General features: G+C 49.7%; 5 protein-coding genes across 5 annotated transcripts; 1 reads left to right on the top strand and 4 right to left on the bottom strand.

The window, feature by feature from the left end:
* Nucleotides 1–467: 467 nt before the first annotated feature.
* On the bottom strand, nt 468–2,436 carry LOZ57_005377 (uncharacterized protein; the record flags this gene model as incomplete). The annotated part of the gene is made up of 2 exons (XM_049254408.1): nt 468–1,663; nt 1,740–2,436. 2 exons carry the CDS (start codon nt 2,434–2,436, stop codon nt 468–470), a joined length of 1,893 nt encoding a protein of 630 aa, XP_049106555.1.
* Nucleotides 2,437–7,943: 5,507 nt separating this feature from the next.
* Nucleotides 7,944–8,498, bottom strand: LOZ57_005376 (uncharacterized protein; the record flags this gene model as incomplete). Its single annotated transcript, XM_049254407.1, has 1 exon — nt 7,944–8,498. The coding sequence occupies one exon, from the start codon at nt 8,496–8,498 to the stop codon at nt 7,944–7,946; it is 555 nt and encodes a 184-aa protein (XP_049106554.1).
* Nucleotides 8,499–9,156: 658 nt separating this feature from the next.
* On the top strand, nt 9,157–11,029 carry LOZ57_005375 (uncharacterized protein; the record flags this gene model as incomplete). Its single annotated transcript, XM_049254406.1, has 5 exons — nt 9,157–9,379; nt 9,437–9,588; nt 9,646–9,861; nt 9,924–10,131; nt 10,179–11,029. The coding sequence occupies 5 exons, from the start codon at nt 9,157–9,159 to the stop codon at nt 11,027–11,029; spliced, it is 1,650 nt and encodes a 549-aa protein (XP_049106553.1).
* Nucleotides 11,030–11,711: 682 nt separating this feature from the next.
* Nucleotides 11,712–12,266, bottom strand: LOZ57_005374 (uncharacterized protein; the record flags this gene model as incomplete). Its single annotated transcript, XM_049254405.1, has 1 exon — nt 11,712–12,266. One exon carries the CDS (start codon nt 12,264–12,266, stop codon nt 11,712–11,714), a length of 555 nt encoding a protein of 184 aa, XP_049106552.1.
* A 1,589-nt stretch (nt 12,267–13,855) lies between these two features.
* Nucleotides 13,856–17,180, bottom strand: SFB3 (COPII coat Sec23p-Sfb3p heterodimer component; the record flags this gene model as incomplete). The annotated part of the gene is made up of 6 exons (XM_049254404.1): nt 13,856–14,508; nt 14,590–14,781; nt 14,840–15,277; nt 15,325–15,665; nt 15,715–15,812; nt 15,870–17,180. The coding sequence occupies 6 exons, from the start codon at nt 17,178–17,180 to the stop codon at nt 13,856–13,858; spliced, it is 3,033 nt and encodes a 1,010-aa protein (XP_049106551.1).
* Nucleotides 17,181–17,422: the final 242 nt, after the last annotated feature.

The following is a 17,422-nucleotide window of genomic DNA, read 5'->3' as shown; positions in this document are numbered from 1 at the left end:
AATGTTGCACTAAACCAGTCGAAAAGAAGGGTATATACGGAGTATAAAATGAGTGAAAACCCGAGATGAAAACAGACACATTTCTTTTGGATTGCCATCAAGAAAAACCCGAGAAAACCTCCAAAGACTGTGGAAAGAAGTGACTATGAGCGTGATGTTCCCACAACTCCATAGCAGCGATAAAGAGAACGAAACAGCGCTGAGAGACCTTGTTAAACTTTATGAGAAATGAAAGAAGTCGGCAAATCAACAAATAGGAGTATTGGAATAATATGCTCGCTAAGGAGGCTGTATGCATGAAAAATTTGCTAAAAAAGTAGGAAGAGGAAGTATTCTGCCCAATTTTGTAAACGCTCAATATGCTGAGTAGCCAAAAAAAGAAATCAACCGAAGGTCGCAGTGAAGGGCGGTGTACAAGAGTGTATAGGCGGGTACCACAGAACGTAGCCAGTAAAGGTCGTAAATGTTTAAGTAATTAAAAAATCCATGTTCATGTCGTCGATGATTTTTTCCCAATCCCAGCTTTGGTCAGGGTTGGTGTCCATTATATCCCATACCTTTTCCACGATGCAAAAGGCTGGTTTAATATTTCGGAGGCTTGAGTATGCCTGCAGGCTGTTGAAACCTTTTTTGATACGGTCTCGTTGGTGGGGCTCGAAGGCCGAACAGCCGAGGAGGAATAAGGGCATTAGGAGGATGCTAAAAGCACCGGCGTTCAGGGGTAGTTGGTCAAGGAAGAGTAAGCCGTCATCGACGACTTGGGAGATTTTCTCGTTGGGGCGTGAGGGGCGAATGGTGCGGTAGAGGTAGACCCATGTTGATTGGCGGTATAGCTGTGCGGCAAACCAGTTCTGGTGGTCTGGCGGATAGGATGGCTCCCAGGCGCGTATTTTGGAGTCTATGGTGACTGCTTCACTCAGTGTTTGATAGTCCACAGCAGGCTCGCATTTCTGGTTGATACGTTGTCGTATCTTGTCCCGGATGACCGTAATTTCAGATATGTAGAGAAATAAGCCATCGAAAATTCCCAGGAGAGCGCCAGCTTGGGCGTGAGGGATGAAATCGGGCAGACGAAGGTCTCCGGTGAGACAAATAGGGCGGCGGTCTAAGGTGGTCAAAGAGCTCGACACATCGTGATACTGAAAGAATTCCACGATAAACTGCCGAAATTTCTCATTTTTAGGACGCTGCGTCACTAACAAATATCTAGCTGCGTCCATGTGAGATCTATATTCGCCCTTTGTTTCCCCTTCACAGATGGTATTCAAACATAGCGCAATGGTCGACGCAATCATAGGATCCTCCACGAGGAACTCTGGCTCCTTGCCGTTGCCGGTGGATCGCGCAACGATCGTGTTCCTGAGATCGGTGATGGCGCGGTCGAAGTGATAGTGCTTACGCTCCTGGAAGCGGGGATCTGGATTCCTGGCGGAGAGATGCGACCCAGATAGGCACATTAAAGAGTGCATCAGGCCGGTGTGCTGGGTCGCCATGGGCATGAGAATCTCCTTGAAGGGATTCGAGTCGTCGTTAATCAACGTAAGCACACGGCTGAAATCGTAGACGAAATGGTCCAGGAAGCGCCGGTCGACGTCTGTCTCGACTCCGTCGATCAGGATGGGAAGCTCGCGAGGGATCACGGCCAGGGAGCATCGTCTAGCCGCTAGAGTATTGCGTCCATCAGCGGCTGTTACATGGCACCCTACTGCCCGACACGCTCTTCATTCTATCAGTCTTACCTTCTTCCAGTTTCTGCTTCCCGCTCTTCCATATCTCTTTGGCGGGGTATCCCTCACACACCACAGAATTCTTCTGGCAGTTCAGACACGACGGCTTGGTCTCGTCGCACTTTTTCTTCCTCCGCCGACAGGTGACGCAGCCGGTTTTCGACCTTCCCTTGGTGACTTTGATCTGACCCGGCAGCGGTAGCGGGTGCTTGCGCGGTCTTCCACGTTTTCGTGGCCCAACCACCGGCGCCGGCACGAAGCTGCTCTTCGACTCCGGCGTATCCAGCTGGATCCGCGTGATCACCTGGTCTTTGCTCGATTCGATAGCGAAAGCCTCCTCGTCGTCAATTTCCTCCACTTTTGGCACCACGTCGTCCGAGTCCGTCGAGTACGTGCGACAGCTGAACGGCAGCGTGGACGAAGACATCGTGCGGAAGAAGGTGTGACTCGCGAAGCTCCTATGGGCTTCATTGTACTGTTTTAAGTGCGCAGGAGAGGCTAAGGGAGAGTCCGGTCGCCTGGGCCGCGCCTCGTCGAGGAGGGCATCGCTGGCGGCGGTGGAGCTGGAGAGGCGCGAGAAGCTGTCGTTGGTGCTGCTGGGAGTCGACGAAGAAGATTTCAGGACGAGGCCAGAGCAGTCGGCAGGCTTGGGGTCGCTGGCAGTACGGTCGTGGTCGTGGCCGCTGCTGGCTACCGCATCACGACGCATCGGACTGTTGTGGAGCGGCCGTTGGAGCTGGTGGGAGCTGCATGGGCTTGGATTCTGGGTGGACAACATAGACTCGGCGGCATTGACGCTCGACAGGAGCGTATGTATTCCGTGGGCTGGATGGGCGGCAGGAGGGCCATACACGGCGAGACGGACAGCCAGCAGCAAGCAGCAGCAGCAGCAGCAGCAGCAGCTCCGACGGCGGAGGTATTATTTATTCGTCTCGCCGGCCGCTCGGCGAAGCTCGTCAACTAAATACACGCTGGGGCGAATGTGACGAGTAACTAGAGCTGGGGGTGGTGGACGGGCGAGCCAATGGCCTCCGGCGAGCCCCCTGGTCGCTGGACGGGATCCCACTGCAGTGCGTCGACGCTCCATGCGGCGGGCGGCACGGCTGCTGGTCTGATTATTGATTCATCTGCTACCTCGAGGCCTGGTCGTCTCCAAGAGCTGCCCGCCGCCGTCGTCCCCTCTCGCGGTCCCCCCGGCTCGCCGTGCTGCATCCGTGCCTTGTCGGGCTCAGGATTGGGACGGCTGCAGGACTGTGCGCTTGTGCGGGGGCAAGCTAACGAGATGGCGGATCAGCATGCAGCCCCTGGCTGGTGCTGATGACCGTGCTAGAGCTGGTTATCTGGGCGAAGGCGGCTGGCTGCACGGCCATTGCTACGGAAGCTATCGACAGTCCATGCAACTACTACGGGAGTACTCCGTACGAAGTCACCATACTCAGGCAGGCCGTGGACGCTGTACTGGAAGAAAGAAGACGGATGCAGCCGGCAATCCTCAACGCCTGTCGTAGTGCGACTATGATCGTGAATGCGAGACGATTCGAGCTCCTGCGAGCAGACCACTCCGGAACACATAGTTAAGACAGCAAGCACACTACGATGAAGTTTGATACTTGTCACCATGAACCTGCTGGCAACCCCTTTCCCACAGGTGGAGCAGACAGCCACGTCCTCACATGGATTTCTTTTATGCAAAGGAGACACAAAGACCCTGGGCGGCGTCAGTAGGGATGTGGCCAGGCAGTGGCCGACACTTGGTCGCGATTGTTGTCGATCCAGCACCCAAGCCTAAGCATGTGCGCGGCTTTCCAACTCAACCAGCCGTGATGGTTTCGTGGGTTGGCGATGAGCGGCCGGCGGGATTTGTGCCTCGACTGCTCAGGGAGTAACTACTGAGCGACACGATGTGCGAGCTGAATCAATGACCATCAATGTACTGACCGATGTGCATCCATGGCCTCTATGCCGTGCTGCTACCCTAACGCCGCGATAGTTAGTGAGACCTTTGGCATTGTTTAATTAGTTAACTAGTTAATTATTAGTTTCGTGTTTCCTCTGTGGCCGTCGCAATCGTCGACGAATCCGCTCGTCCCACAGCCCTTCCTGTGAGTGTGCAGGAGAACTATATAGCTCAATGCTGACGGCCGTTAGGATGTGAGTAAGGCTGAATAATAGTTTGCAGTGGGCCGCACCGGTTTGGTTTCATCCACGGTGTTGGTCGTATGACGCTTGACCATCTGGACAGGTAGCGGCAGGCCTAACGAACAGCAAACGGCAAGGCGCTGCAAAGGCGCCGGTTTGACGGGGTGATTTTAAACTCCTTCGACGGGTCGAGCTGCCGGCGATGCTCGCCACCAAGCATTTGTGTTCTAGATCTCTCCATTGGACAACGTATCAGGCCCATCCCTGGCCCAGCGGTGTTTTGACCCCTTCGATTCGAATTGACGCACAGGGATGCCGACAAATCAACTCACAGAAAGACACGCTTTTCTCTCCTCCGCCCCCTCTGTTCACGCCTTGACGGGGGATTGGCCCGGGGTGGAATCACGACGAATCGCGCGTCTTGTTTCCTTTTTCCCAACCTGGCAAGAGTTGGTTGGCGCTGGGTTGTCGATTGGATCTTCGTATTTCGAGAGGGAGGCCCCCGCCCGGCAGTCAGGAGGTCGTGTGCGACTCGTGAGGCCTGACAATCTTGGGAATTCTCGACATGGCAAAAGGACGGCCGCGCTCGATTCCAACCCCGGAACACGGAGCCACCCCGTCTTGGGCGCTCCCTGCTAAATCGCAGCGCGCGATGTGGGTAAAAGTCTCCGCAGCTACCCGCGGGCCGTCCCCCCCGAAAACCTACCCAGATGCACTCGAGAGATACTGCGATGAATTCTCCCCAACACGACCACTACTATTTCTCCAGGTCAAAGGCCTTGAAACAAAACCTCGCCGCTCTGACACGCCAGGCATGAAAGCTCTGTTTTCGTGTTGTAATCAGAAGCAGGTGGAGAGATACGAATACGGAGCGACTGAGCGTCCTGAATCTAACCCAGAATCGCTGGACAGGGGATCTCTGGCATTGTTACATGCGTGTGGCCGTAAATGGCGACAGGATTCAGCATTTCGGGGTCGACTAGCTTGGGGAGCTATCTTCAAACACCCGCTTCTCCGCACCAGACATACCAGCGCCGGATTAGCGTTAACGGGACCTCCCTGCTGGCAAGGTTTCAAAATGACCCGCATGAGGAGATTCCTTTGTTAGTACTAGGCCACTTGAGTACGTGTGCAAAGTATGTATAGACAGCATTGGCACTGGCATTTGTGCTTCAAAGACCTCTTGATTGATGTGCTAGATGACACGGGGTCTCTTTCCACATGTATCAATTCAGCGATTCCGTCAATTAAACCCTGAAATCCATCGGACAAGCCCGCTTTTATCTTTGGGCAAACAACGTTAACTGCATTGCACAGTGCATACGTATGTAGTTATGTATGTGCATACGTACATACTTCGTGCATATTCTCTATACCATACCTCACTGGTGACACTGTCACTCGCGGGTGGCATTGGTTTGGACCGCAATAATCTCCTAGGATGCCGCCCGCCGCAAAATTGGGAACATATAACCCCCCAAAATCCGCGGTTGGCATGCAGTGAATGAAGATTTTCAAGCATCGAGTAAAAATTGCGGCAACTTGAGAACAGGATAGCCACAAAATACCCGTTGTATAACAGTGTTCAATAATAGTGGCTACCTGTTGGCGGGTTATGGTTCAAAGGAGAAGGAAGCTGAAAGATTGGTGTCTTTAACGCTTCTAGAAGTTTCGTGATGGGCTGCAGGTTACCCATCCTGGCTTCATGTATGCTTACATATGATATGCTTCTCGTATACATGCATAACTACACACACATACATCTGCCCTGAAATATTGGAAATATCCGACAAACAATTCGTTTCGCGCCCCCAAAAAGCTCCAGTGGGGACGCCGGGTGACCTCCATCTGTTCCTGGCAAATGAGCCCCAGTTACAAATATAATATTGGGGTCCTTGCTGTCCTTTCATCATAAGTGTTCCGAAAAGTGAGAAGCCGACATCGTTCCGGCTATTGTTGGAGCGCAATCGCTCGAATCTAGGCCTAATCTCAGCCAATACTGCCCATCAGGCTAGAAATTTTCAATTCCACTTCGGTAACTAATTACTCGTTCGACTCGGCATATACGAATCCTAACATGCATCATTTTGTTGCTGTGGGGTGGCCTAAAAAGCCGGGCCGTCAATATTTGAGACCAAACGGAGTTGTTACTCGATATCCATCAGAGAGAGTTCCGCGAAAGAATATTTCTCGCTATTTCTTCCATTCTCTTCTTTTCGTTTTCCTATTTCCTCAAATCATCAAACAGAAAACGCGATCGCCTTTAATGTGAAAGATTTCTCGTGAAATTTACAGCTCCCCTAACTACTAAACCAGTTACCATCCTTTGTGGATACCTGCATGTGGAGTTTTTCGAGCAGCTCAATAATGTATACTGAAATCTACGCTGCTGTTCGGAATTGTAACTTGGCTCGGTAGTATCTTTCTCCTGCGAATTTCGAGTTTGCGAGTCATTTGACTGCGTTATTCGCATGCAAGGGCAACGCTGCTTCCAGGGGGCTTGTCCGACCATTTCGATCTACGGGGGGGCAGGCGGCAGTTCAGATGAAATTCCAGTCATAATTGACCTCTTCTACCCCCACCACGTGCATACTGAAATCGTTGGCATCGTTTCGTGCTGCCGTTTGTGGAAACTGGAGGATTCAGATCAGGCTTCGTGGCCCTTGGCGTCGCTGCACTTTATATCCTGGGGTTCCATCACCGCAGCGCAAGTCAGCACCTACATGCCAGATATTTGAGCACTAGCAGTGCCTAACATCTATCTGTGACTAGTGCTACTTGCTTATTGGGCCTGTTCCCAAGCCAGTCAGGGTCGGAGTGGCTAAAGGCCGGACCAATTTGTTTTTTATATTACTTGGATTATTAGCAAGTAGCATCAAGGCAGCATTGATTGACAGGGGTATGCTCCACCAGTCATCACTTAGTACGCTGATATTCACCAGGGCCCAATTCAAGGAACAACAGCGGCACGAAGGCAAAGAAAAACTCGCCGTCTTGGATAAGGCCTGGGGAAATCAGCCAAGCCACAGAGGCCGCTTTTTCGCCTCCTCAAAGTGGCTGAGGTCAACCGTCGCACAATCTTCCCATGAATGTTTCTGAAGAAGAACGGCTACTTCCCGAAGGATGAATGAATGGGTTTCAAGACTTCATGCAGCTCAGCCATAAGCTGTACAGACGCTCTTCCGAGAAACGGCTCGAATGGGGTCGCAGAATATAGTAGACACCTTGCGCAAATTATCACAACCGCGCTTGCGCGTCGGCTATCTAGGTATCGACGGCTAAACAACACACTGAGATTGTGGTAGCAAGGCAGCTATCCCGAGAAAATTGAAACCGGAGTGAAAAGAAAACTTTGAAAAATTTGACCAAGCCGAATACCATATAGTGAGCTTTGAGCCAAGAGCTTGTTTGGGTTTGGGGGCACATTTCAGGAGTTTCTCTTTTCAAGACTGCTGTGGGAAGGCTTACCCAGTAAGACTTATGGAGTTTTTATAGGGAGTATGGACGTTCACTACAAAAAAAACTATTGCTCCGATGCTAAAAAGTCGTAAGGTCATCAGCAATTCTATAGGAATATACTCGGAATATTCATAAGAGTCCGATGATGAAACTCAAAAAAATACTTTCTAGAAAAGCTAAATCTCGAAACCTACCTTTCTATGCCTAGAAACTGGCGTATTGTTTAAGCTTTGTATAATTAGGAAAGACGTGCAAGTACGCCCTCTTTCTTCTCACTAACATCATTTCGGCCAGTATCGAGCTTGCACGTATATGGTTCATAACGGCCCATATTGATTTTGGACAAGCACAGCCAAATATAACACGTTTCAAGGCTTCGGTTCTTGCTACCCCCATTCAGTCCCAATATACCCCTCATCCGAACAAAATGAAAACATTTTCTAACAGGCGTGAAAGAAGAGACAAGAAAAACGATATAGGACACAATATCATAAATGTCGTTGTCCTCTGACCGAGTGGTCAGTAAGAACTTCATGGCAAAAGAGACAATCCAAACTACAGCCCAGGGGACAGTTAATGTGTATTCATCGCGCCGCTGGGAACGGTCTTTGGGGTACATCATTTGGCGAAATATTTGCTAACTAAGACTTTGGGCGTTTTTGATTCATCGGCATCCACCAAAAGTACGGCTTCCGTTGCAAGTAGGCTGGTTTCTGACCGGCTGGGGGCGAACTTGATGAGCCCTAAGTCTGCGGTCTCATAAATTGCCTCCAACGCCCATGGTCGACATGTACGATTTTCAGTGGAAATTTTGCTAAGAGTATTCGCGAAGTACTGGTGGAATTCTCGGTCGTATGAGGTAATTTCCGCAAATTTCAGTGCCAGCAAAAAAGTGACCGAGTTTAAAAGGTGCGGATGAAGATAAGGATCAAATTTAAAGGCCCCACTAGTATTCGTATTGTGGTACATCATACCGGTTCTCTCAGTTGTTGCAACGACAAGTGACCAGTGAAAGTTTTTGATGCTGCCCATGTTGAACAAGACCAGGTATACTGACCCTGGCTCGATGGAGAGCTCGAGGTTCCTTACTGGTGGCCCTCTGTCGACATCGGACGGATTGGGAATGGGGGTGGTTGAAGATGGTTTGGAAGTATTTAAGAATTGTTCCGACATGGTGGTGTTGATAATACCAATCCCGAGGAAGCTCAAGGTATGCAATGAAAATTAGTAGTAATGGGCTAAGACGAGCGTTGCAAAAGCGGGCAGTTCAGTGAAATAAAATCAAAAGGGGGCCTGGTGCTCCCTTTATATATTCATTTTCGTCTAGACACCCACCCAGCGAGCGGACGAGAATTTTAACCGCTATTGCTTGTTTCTCAAAAAGCCAATGGGGCGGGTGTCTTCTCGCAATTTTTGAACTGAGAAGATCCATTGGCCGGGATAGCCGGACGCACTCTTTGTCGGGGACTCTTTCGGGGGTGCGAAAGCTCCGATATTGCTTGGGTGGATAGGTATGTAGACGCGCATTTTTGAGCCAGTGCACCGTGTTTAGGATACTCCGCAGCTGTTGGGCCGTTAAGCTTCTAGTGCGGATCGAGCCGCATTGTGGGGGTCGGTCCTGGCGATCCCATTGGTGGGGTGACGGTTAGTCACGTGAAAGCTCCCAACATGGGATAGCCCTGAGTACAGAGTATCAGGCCGGGAGCTTGGTGGGATTGATCAGAGGTTTTGAGGGCCAGGCGTCAGGGGCAGTTCGTGCTGTCCCACCTTTCAGTCATCTTTGTCTCTCGGGAGACAGTCTATCTTTTGGAGATTACTGATCTCACTCAACATGTTTGGGAGGAGCGAAGACTACTATTCCGCTTACGATGTCATACTGTGGTCGAAGATCGCGGAAATTGAGAAGCTCGCTTTGTTTCGCTTCATCAATCACGCCGGCATACCAGACCATGGCGGTAGGTACGTACTGCAGAAAGTCGCCGAATCACCCGACGTTCCTTTGGAAACCACTCTTCTATCCATCTGGGAAGAGTGGCTCGCCCTGGCATGGAAAGGTGCGGTAGAATTCCCCCAACACTCGCTTGGGCATTTTTATTTATAGACATGATTAGTGAGCCGCGATGATAATGTCTCTCCGGAGATAGAAGCCGCACTGCGCGAGCGCGATGATAATCATTGCTGCATCAAGGGAACTGATGTAGATACTAAGCCAACATACATCATCGCGCCATCCATTGTGGAAGACCCTGCTTTGCAGCCCGGGGTATGCCTATAGTCAAGTTGAGCCGTTCTCTCATATTTCGCTAACGAACTAAACAAGGGGTCTTTACGACCAATTCTAGAGGCGTTTCTTACTGAGGAAACAATTAAGGAACTATTCGAATCACTCACCTTGCGAGGAAAAGAGAACGAGCTGAAGAATATGTGGCTCATGTCACCTATAGCGCGATCTGCGTTTCGCCATGGTCATTACAGCATAATCAAGTCCCCCCATCTCGAAAGGGGAAGGGACGGCGCCAGCCTACCTCATGGAGGAGTAAGTCACCAAAAGGAGATATACATAAGTTAACCGCTGATATGTTGGTCTGCTTTCAATAGTGGTGGATCGTCCCTACAACCCCTGGAGAAATGTCCCTAGCTGTTCTCAATGGTAACGAGGAGTTTTATAAGACTCCATCCACGCCTAATCCTGATAGCCATCCGTTGCCACTGGACCTGTTCGTCCATAACCATGGAAAGCTTACTAAACCGCTGCATCTTCTCGGTGTCATGAACAGAATCAAGGGCGGTTGGCGGACTAGAAAAGGTGTGTCATATGAAAAAATAGATATCGTTGTCTAATTCAAGTTTCAGATCCCAGAACAGTGGGGAAAGCAGGACGACTTATCCTTAGATTCATATTACTCCTCCTACCAGTTTCTCTCAGGCTCGCGCTCTATCAGCTTATCTTTAGATGGGCAGACCGATTGATTCCCTCACAAGCGGCAGGATTCTATGTTAAGTTTCTCCCGTTTGGAATATGCCTCAAGAAAGGTGGACGTAATGCAGCCAATGAAGCAAATTCACTACTTCTAGTAGAGAAATACACAACAATAAACGCACCGAGATTGATTGATTCGGTCATGATAGATGAACAGTCAGGCTTCGTCTTGATGACGGAAATTTTTGGCGATCGGCTGGAAGGTGTTTACTATAGAACAACATACGAAGAGCGGAAACAGATCGGGCAGGACCTGGCGGAATGGATTTCTCAGCTGCGACGTATTCCAAACAAAACAAACTACCTCATCGCAGACACCTTGGGTGAACCACTGACTGATCATAGGTTTGGTGGGAAAACTTGGGGTCCCTTCAACACTGTTGCAGATTTTACAGACCGTCTGGTGAAAGATGTCCCAAATATCCAAAAACTGAAACACGAACTGCCACTGTCTGTTTTATACCAAAAGAAGTATGACATTGTTTTTACTCAATCCGATCTACATATGAGAAATATCTTTTTAAAGAATGGAAAGCTGCATGGTCTCATTGATTTCGAAAGCGGGAGTTTCCGACCGGAGTACTGGGAGTTCACTCGAGCCGTATGGCCCTATGGAGGAGATGTTACGCCTAGCTCTATTTATCGTTTTGCGTTTGGGGAAAAATACAAGGAGGAACTTGAAGCAGAAACATATATTCTGCTGAATGGACCATTTATTTGCTAAGAGATATGGGCCATGGTTAATAAAGAATTTGGAGTCGAATCTTCATAGTTCATCTAGTAATAGCTGTGATAAGTCCACGCTACTCCGTATACTATTTTATACTGGGTTGTCCACCGCCGTTTCTTCTTCCATTCTGATATACAGGCCTATTCCAGAATATTGGGAGGAAATGTCAAGAAACGATGTTGGTTGGGTATGTGGTTACGTAGTACGACCCAGAACGGCTGCAACCAATCAGTTAGTTTGTCCATACACCAATACCCACTTTCCACGTGGTGTCCCACATTGACAGCCGCGCTTAACTTTATTTCGTCCGTTGAGCAACGTCACAGAGGCCAACAATTGTGAGGGCGAGTGGTTATGTATGACGTTAGAGACGCAATGTTGAAAAATTGGACAGCCATTCTCAGTAAATCTTTTCATGCATTCCGGCTATTGTAGTCTTGTTTTCTAAGTACATCTCAGAGGGACCTCCCTCAATGCAGAATTCAAAACCTTTTAAGTACGCCCTTTTCAAAACGGCATGGCAAAACCCGAAAGATCCAGATTTCCCCAAGTAAAAAAACAAAAGAATAATATCTACAGAGAATGAAAAAAATCGCAATAGAGTTAAAGAATGTCACGGAGCCAGCTGGACATTTTTGGGTGTTTTTTTGGTATTTGCCCGGTTAGGAGGGCGCGCTTATTCGGAGGGGCGGGCATGAGGGTGGCGAGCGACAGGCTTTTTCACCTTGAGTTTAGCACCCTTCTTGCCTCCGCAGAGGATGACGTGAAGGTCGGTGCTGTCTGGGCAGCCTTTGGTGGCGTGATCATCGTCAGGTTTGTTGTAGGCTTCGGCGCATTTGCCATCACCAGCAGAGCAAATGACCTTAGGACATTCCGAGTCGGATGGGATGATCGAGACACCACCATCCTTGAAGGGATAGCCGTCGATGTTAGATAGATCGTAGAAGACCTTGGGCTTGGAGAGAGTGTACTCGAACTGAGACACTTCCTTTTGGGACTCGTCCAGGGAGAGCTTCATGGAGATACCGCCGCCATTGCCATTTTCGCGGTATTTCTCGGAGTAGGATTCGCCGGATCCGAGTTTCTTCATCTCGACGTGGGCAGAGTCGGCAATAGACCAAAGGTAGACGTCGTCGCTGCACTGGTTATCAATCTTGGCGGAGCCTGCGATAGCAGTGGGAAGAAAACCGGCGAGAGCAGCGACGGTAGCGACAAGAGTCTTGGAATGCATTTTTTTATAAAGTATAGATCAAAAATCCAAATAAGATGGGATATTTGATAAAAGAAGGGATTTCCTTAAGGAGTAAATTGTACAGAAAGAGTGTGTACAAGAATAAATAAAAGACTTAAAGAGTGTCTTTTAGAAAGAAAAACGAGATCCTTAGAGAAAGTAATGAATGCGGATAGACGGGAAAAAACAGGAGTTGGCAAGGAGCAAGGAAGGGTATTTATAGCTTAACTGCCCACACCAACTGAAAAGTCAGCCAAGTCTTGTGGGAGGCGGCGCCTTCAGCGGCAAAACGAAACGTTTGCGGAGTGTGAAGAGTCCGAGCCAATCGGCATTTCTGACGGCGCGAGAAAGGCTCTTATTTGCCTGAAGAAAAAAATACCTCGACCGCGATCCACGGGAATGGATCCAGGCACACCGTTTTCACATGAACGTAAAATGTTGTGGAGTACCAAAGCCTGGAAACCTTCAGGAACGGAGCCCTTGCCATAGGCGACCCGGGAACGACAGCAACGAAAACGGCAACGTATGGTGCTTGTGCAAGGCCTGACGAGGCGAGTGGGGCCGAAGCTCGGGTGTACCGCGTGCCGGCGTTGAGGGGCCGCCAGCCATTGGCGGCACCAGTGTCTGTTTCTGGTATGCTTTTGGTATGCTTTTGGTTCCTGGAGTCGCGCCATGGCGTTGCATGTGTCCAGCAAATGAAAAAGACCTCACTGAATTCTATCCATCTGACATAATCGCTTGCAAAGTTAGATTGTCGGAATACTCGGTTCCTCCGACGTGGGAGGTTCTGCGGGTAGTGGAAGATGCTAGAAAAGAGAAAAAAACTCATTGCGTAAAGGCAGACAGAATTTCGGGCCTCGCCGCGCCGAGCGGGCCTTGTTCGGCGAGCAACGTCCATTCCACGGTGTATGGCGTAAACTTGGATCAATATACAGAGTAGCCCGTACATGCGTATGTGTCAACAAAGAGCAGACAAAGCATGCTCAAAGCCTCTCCTCCCAGAGCAACGGGCAACGGCACACGTGGCCACATATTTGTTCATCCACGTACGCCGCTCGGTTTCCGCGTTTCCGCCAAACAAAGAGCCACTGCCGTTCGGACTTTCAAGGCGCGAGGCCCCGCAGGGAACTTCGTGATGATCTTCCAACTTCTGCTGTAGTGTGAAAGGCCTAGATTTCGCCGGTGTTGCCGTTCAACTCGGTCGAGACCAAAAGCTGGCCTGTGGTAGGAGGTTGTGAGGAATTGGACACTGTGGCGGGGCGGTAGCCAAATCGGGGATGGCACCTCGGCACTGCGAGGCGCTTTAGGCGGCCGCCATAGCAAAAGTCTAAAGGTGCACGCCATGCCTTGGCAGCCCGACGCTCGGATGGGGCGGCGGTCTAGAACGGCCCCGAGCGATGATGTAAGCAGCAGCAACTTCTGTTCGCGGCAAACGAGACGCGAGATGGCTTGGTGAGGCCAAAGCTGGTATTGAAACTACTCCGCCAGATCATCAGCTATGCTGGCGGTGCTGGATACATGGCTGAATCTACAATGAAAAAGTCTCTTGCGAAAAAGGACGAAAGGATGTCGGATACTTAGCTCAAGCATCACCAGTACGGGGGACGCAAGCCCGCTAGACCTGTTAAAGTACTTTCCATGCTACCAACTCCGCTTGCCTCGCCGTCCTCCTTTTTCCTATGCCCGCCAAGTTCAAGCTGGATCTGCCGATGCAGGTGAACGAGCCAGTCCACATAGTTCTGCGCTTCGCTATTCCTGTCTTCCACAAGCAACCGCGCAAACTCGTATTCGGCACCGTCGAGTCCTTGCCGTGCGAGTTGGATTGCGACAGCTTTGGATCCGCGGATCGTGCTTAGATACTGTAGTATATTGCGAACTTGAGCATTCAAGTGGGATTCTAGAACCGGAAGCGAGGAGGTATTGGCGTCGAGCGACGCTAAAGATGTGTGCCCCGAGCCGAAGAGATCTTCGAGAAGATTAGGGGAGACATTGGCGTGTATCCAAATGAGGCATATCTGCCCATTGTCAACAATATATGCGCCACCTTCGTCGATCTGTGAAAACGACGCGCGTATCGACGGTGGAACTTGAAGTTTGCCTTCGCTGTTTGCAAACCCGTCTTCGGGTCTCATATTGTGAATTGGGATGATGCGTGGGTAGAGGTAAAGACCAAGTTCTCTACAGCCAAATGACCTAAGCATTCTTAAATCATGAACACGCCTATCCGAAGGTTCTTGGCCTCCTAAAAGTCGTGTTAGTGGCACGGTTTCTTGATTACCGGTAGCAGGGGGGTTGAAGAGGAAAGCTAAGCTCTACCACTCACCCTTGAAAGGTCGCGACTTGATGGAGCTTAGCAAATACATAGGAAACTCTTTCAGGTGTTCAGGTAAAACAAGTTGACCCGGAGGCTGCGACGTGGAGAAATTTTTCCGGTAGCTGGCCAAAATGTCGATCGTCTTCTCACTTAAAGAGGCGCGGATGTCCTTCAATGACTTTTCAGGCATTTTCGAAGCAGCTATTTTTGGTTAGTGTATTCTAACCTGTTTTACGTGAGGAGAAGGAAGCTAAAATACCTTCTTTGATCAAAATATTCACAATGGCATCCTGGTCAAGGCACTGCATAGTATCCATACCACCCTCATTAACCGCCGCAACGGAGTTGATGCACCTTACACGCCTTTGGCCATTGGCAGTGGTATAAAGAAGGGCTGCTTGGAAGTGTGCATCGATTTTGGAATCCAATTTTCCATCATGGTTGAAAGTAACACCGAAGGCCTTATCCGCATCAACACTTCCAATTAGAAGGTCGGCACCAAACGTATGTTGTAAGAAATTCCCATGATATGCAGTAACTTGTAGTCCATTGGAACATCTCACTTTGAGTAGAGCTTGGAATCCCGTTTCGCGGTTAATAGAATGCGAGAGCTCACTCGACAATTTTAATACGTCCCGTGGGGCTTGGAAATTTGGGTAGAGGAAGACCTCTCCCCCTGAAACAGCAGATGCATGACCTGGCGCCCATTAGTAAATAGTATATGCCATCTAGTTTGATACTCACCAATCGTAGCAATGTCGATATATTTCCCTCCGCTAGCTGCGACGAAAAAATCGAGACCTACTCCGTTCTCGGCCATTTTCATCGCAACCTTTTTCCAGCCAGCATGCTCTGTGGTGAAAAGTCGCTTTTCAGCATCAGTCCCTTGGCCCTTTCCATCCTCTCTCAAGAATAAGTGACCAGGGCCCCATGTCGGCAAACTAGCTAAAGAACAAAGGATTTTCCCCCCTGTTTCTTGGAGAGCCGAAAATGCAGCATTAATTGTTGGAAGAAGAGCTGGCTCGGGGTTTTTAATCTGAGAGAACAGGGTGGGGATTTGTGATAAGAGAGAGGAAATGACATGTCTAAGGCATTGGTTAGCAATCAGAAATATAGGTAGGGGTGAATTCTTACTTTGAGTCATGGCGATCAACAAATAAGCCTTCGTTCAAGGGAACAAATGGGTCATCCAAATCAGGCATCACTATCATTTGCGCTTGCTGAAGGGAGGACTAGTCCTGGGTAAGTTTGGGGCGGAAGAAAGGCAGTCCGGGATGAAGAAAACTCACACTGAGGTTGTAGAAATGTATTTCCTTATCAAACGTAACTATTCCGACTTTTGCGGCGGGAGGAAGTCGCTGATTTGAAATTTCATCATTCCCATCTTCATTCTCTTCGTCACCCCCATACAACGCCCCCATTATCCCTTCGCAGCATGCTTCTAAAAATCCCGAATTCACAGCTTCCTGGGAAACATCAAGGACAAAAAGCCACCGTAAACCAACTGGCTCTTTATTCCAATATTCTTTTGGAACCATGAATTCAACGGTACCTAGCATCAGCTCCGGTCGGTGCATTCGATCCACGCGTACCCCTGAATGATCAAGTGGCGCATAATATTCCGGCTGTGTGTCGTTGGGAAAAGTACACATATTACAGATAAACTTGTTCCCTCCAGCCTTGAAAATCATAAACGGATTTATATAAGTTCTGCACCGTCGACATCGTGGTGGGCCAGCATCGCCAAAATCCAAAACAGGGACGGTCTGTTCTCCAGAGTCTAAAGGCGCTAGCGGCTGTATAATCATGCCAAGTGGAAGGGAGGTAGAGGAAAGAGTATCCGCGGAGAATGGGATGTTGTTCAGCGTTAACCGCGCAAACTTCGGAGAGGAAACGCCCTGGTCTTGAGCTATGAAGGGTATTGTGGCGGGAGGAGGGCGATGGTGAGCTAGGGTCGGATACACTTGATTTAGATAATACTGTGCGGCCAAATCGCGTGATGAAGGTACTCCGGGTATGTGCGCTGGATCAACTTTGCCGTGCGTAGGTACAGAGCCATCACCAGCGCCATGAGGATGTTGCATCCCGGGCGGCATCCTCTGCATAGGACTAGTAGGAGACGCATGTTGCTGCGAGAACTGGTTGATTCCCGTGTCAAGAAACTGCGAGGGATTTTGGACCTGACCTTGTGGCATGCCGCCAAAGGCTTGAGAGGAGCCCGATGGTGGAAGTATCTCATGGTGCGCATGACGATGCTTCTTCTTGTGGCCCCTAATACTACCCATATCTCCTGCTATTCCCAAGCCTCCCATCTGTGCTGCCAGTCCTCCAATTCCACCTTGTGGATCTACAGGTGCTGGTGCTTGGTTTTGCTGTGGTGGTGGTGGTGGTGGTGGTGGTGGAACCCCCGCGGGGGGAACGGGTGTATGAACACTTCCATATGGCCCAGAGGGCGGAATGGCGCTGCCGTAAGGATATCCAGAAGGATGCTGCGCAACAGGAGGTGCGAATTGAGGCGCGGCGGGTACAATTCTGGTGTGGTTATTATTTTTGTCTTCTTCGCCTTGACCCAAGGAGTGGTACATCGACCAGTCAGCCATGATGTCTCATCCGTGAACGTAAAGCGAAAGGGGACGCTGAGTAACAAGCCTGCCGATGGCAATTGATAACAAAATTCCTCCTAGTTGTTGAAGGGCATCTTGAGTCGTTCAATTGTTGGCTGTTCAATATTCGGACCCTCGCCAATAACCCTTGGATGCCATTCCGCAAACTTCTGACCACATTGCCCTGAGCTCGGATTAATATAATTCCAGTATAGGCAACTAATGGTCACGTGGTATAA

The sequence above is a fragment of the Ophidiomyces ophidiicola genome (assembly GCF_022830035.1).
Source record: "Ophidiomyces ophidiicola strain CBS 122913 chromosome Unknown scaffold_27, whole genome shotgun sequence".
NCBI classification, from domain to species: domain Eukaryota; kingdom Fungi; phylum Ascomycota; class Eurotiomycetes; order Onygenales; family Onygenaceae; genus Ophidiomyces; species Ophidiomyces ophidiicola.
Note: the sequence above shows the minus strand (reverse complement) of the source record. Positions and strands in the feature narration are given on the sequence as shown.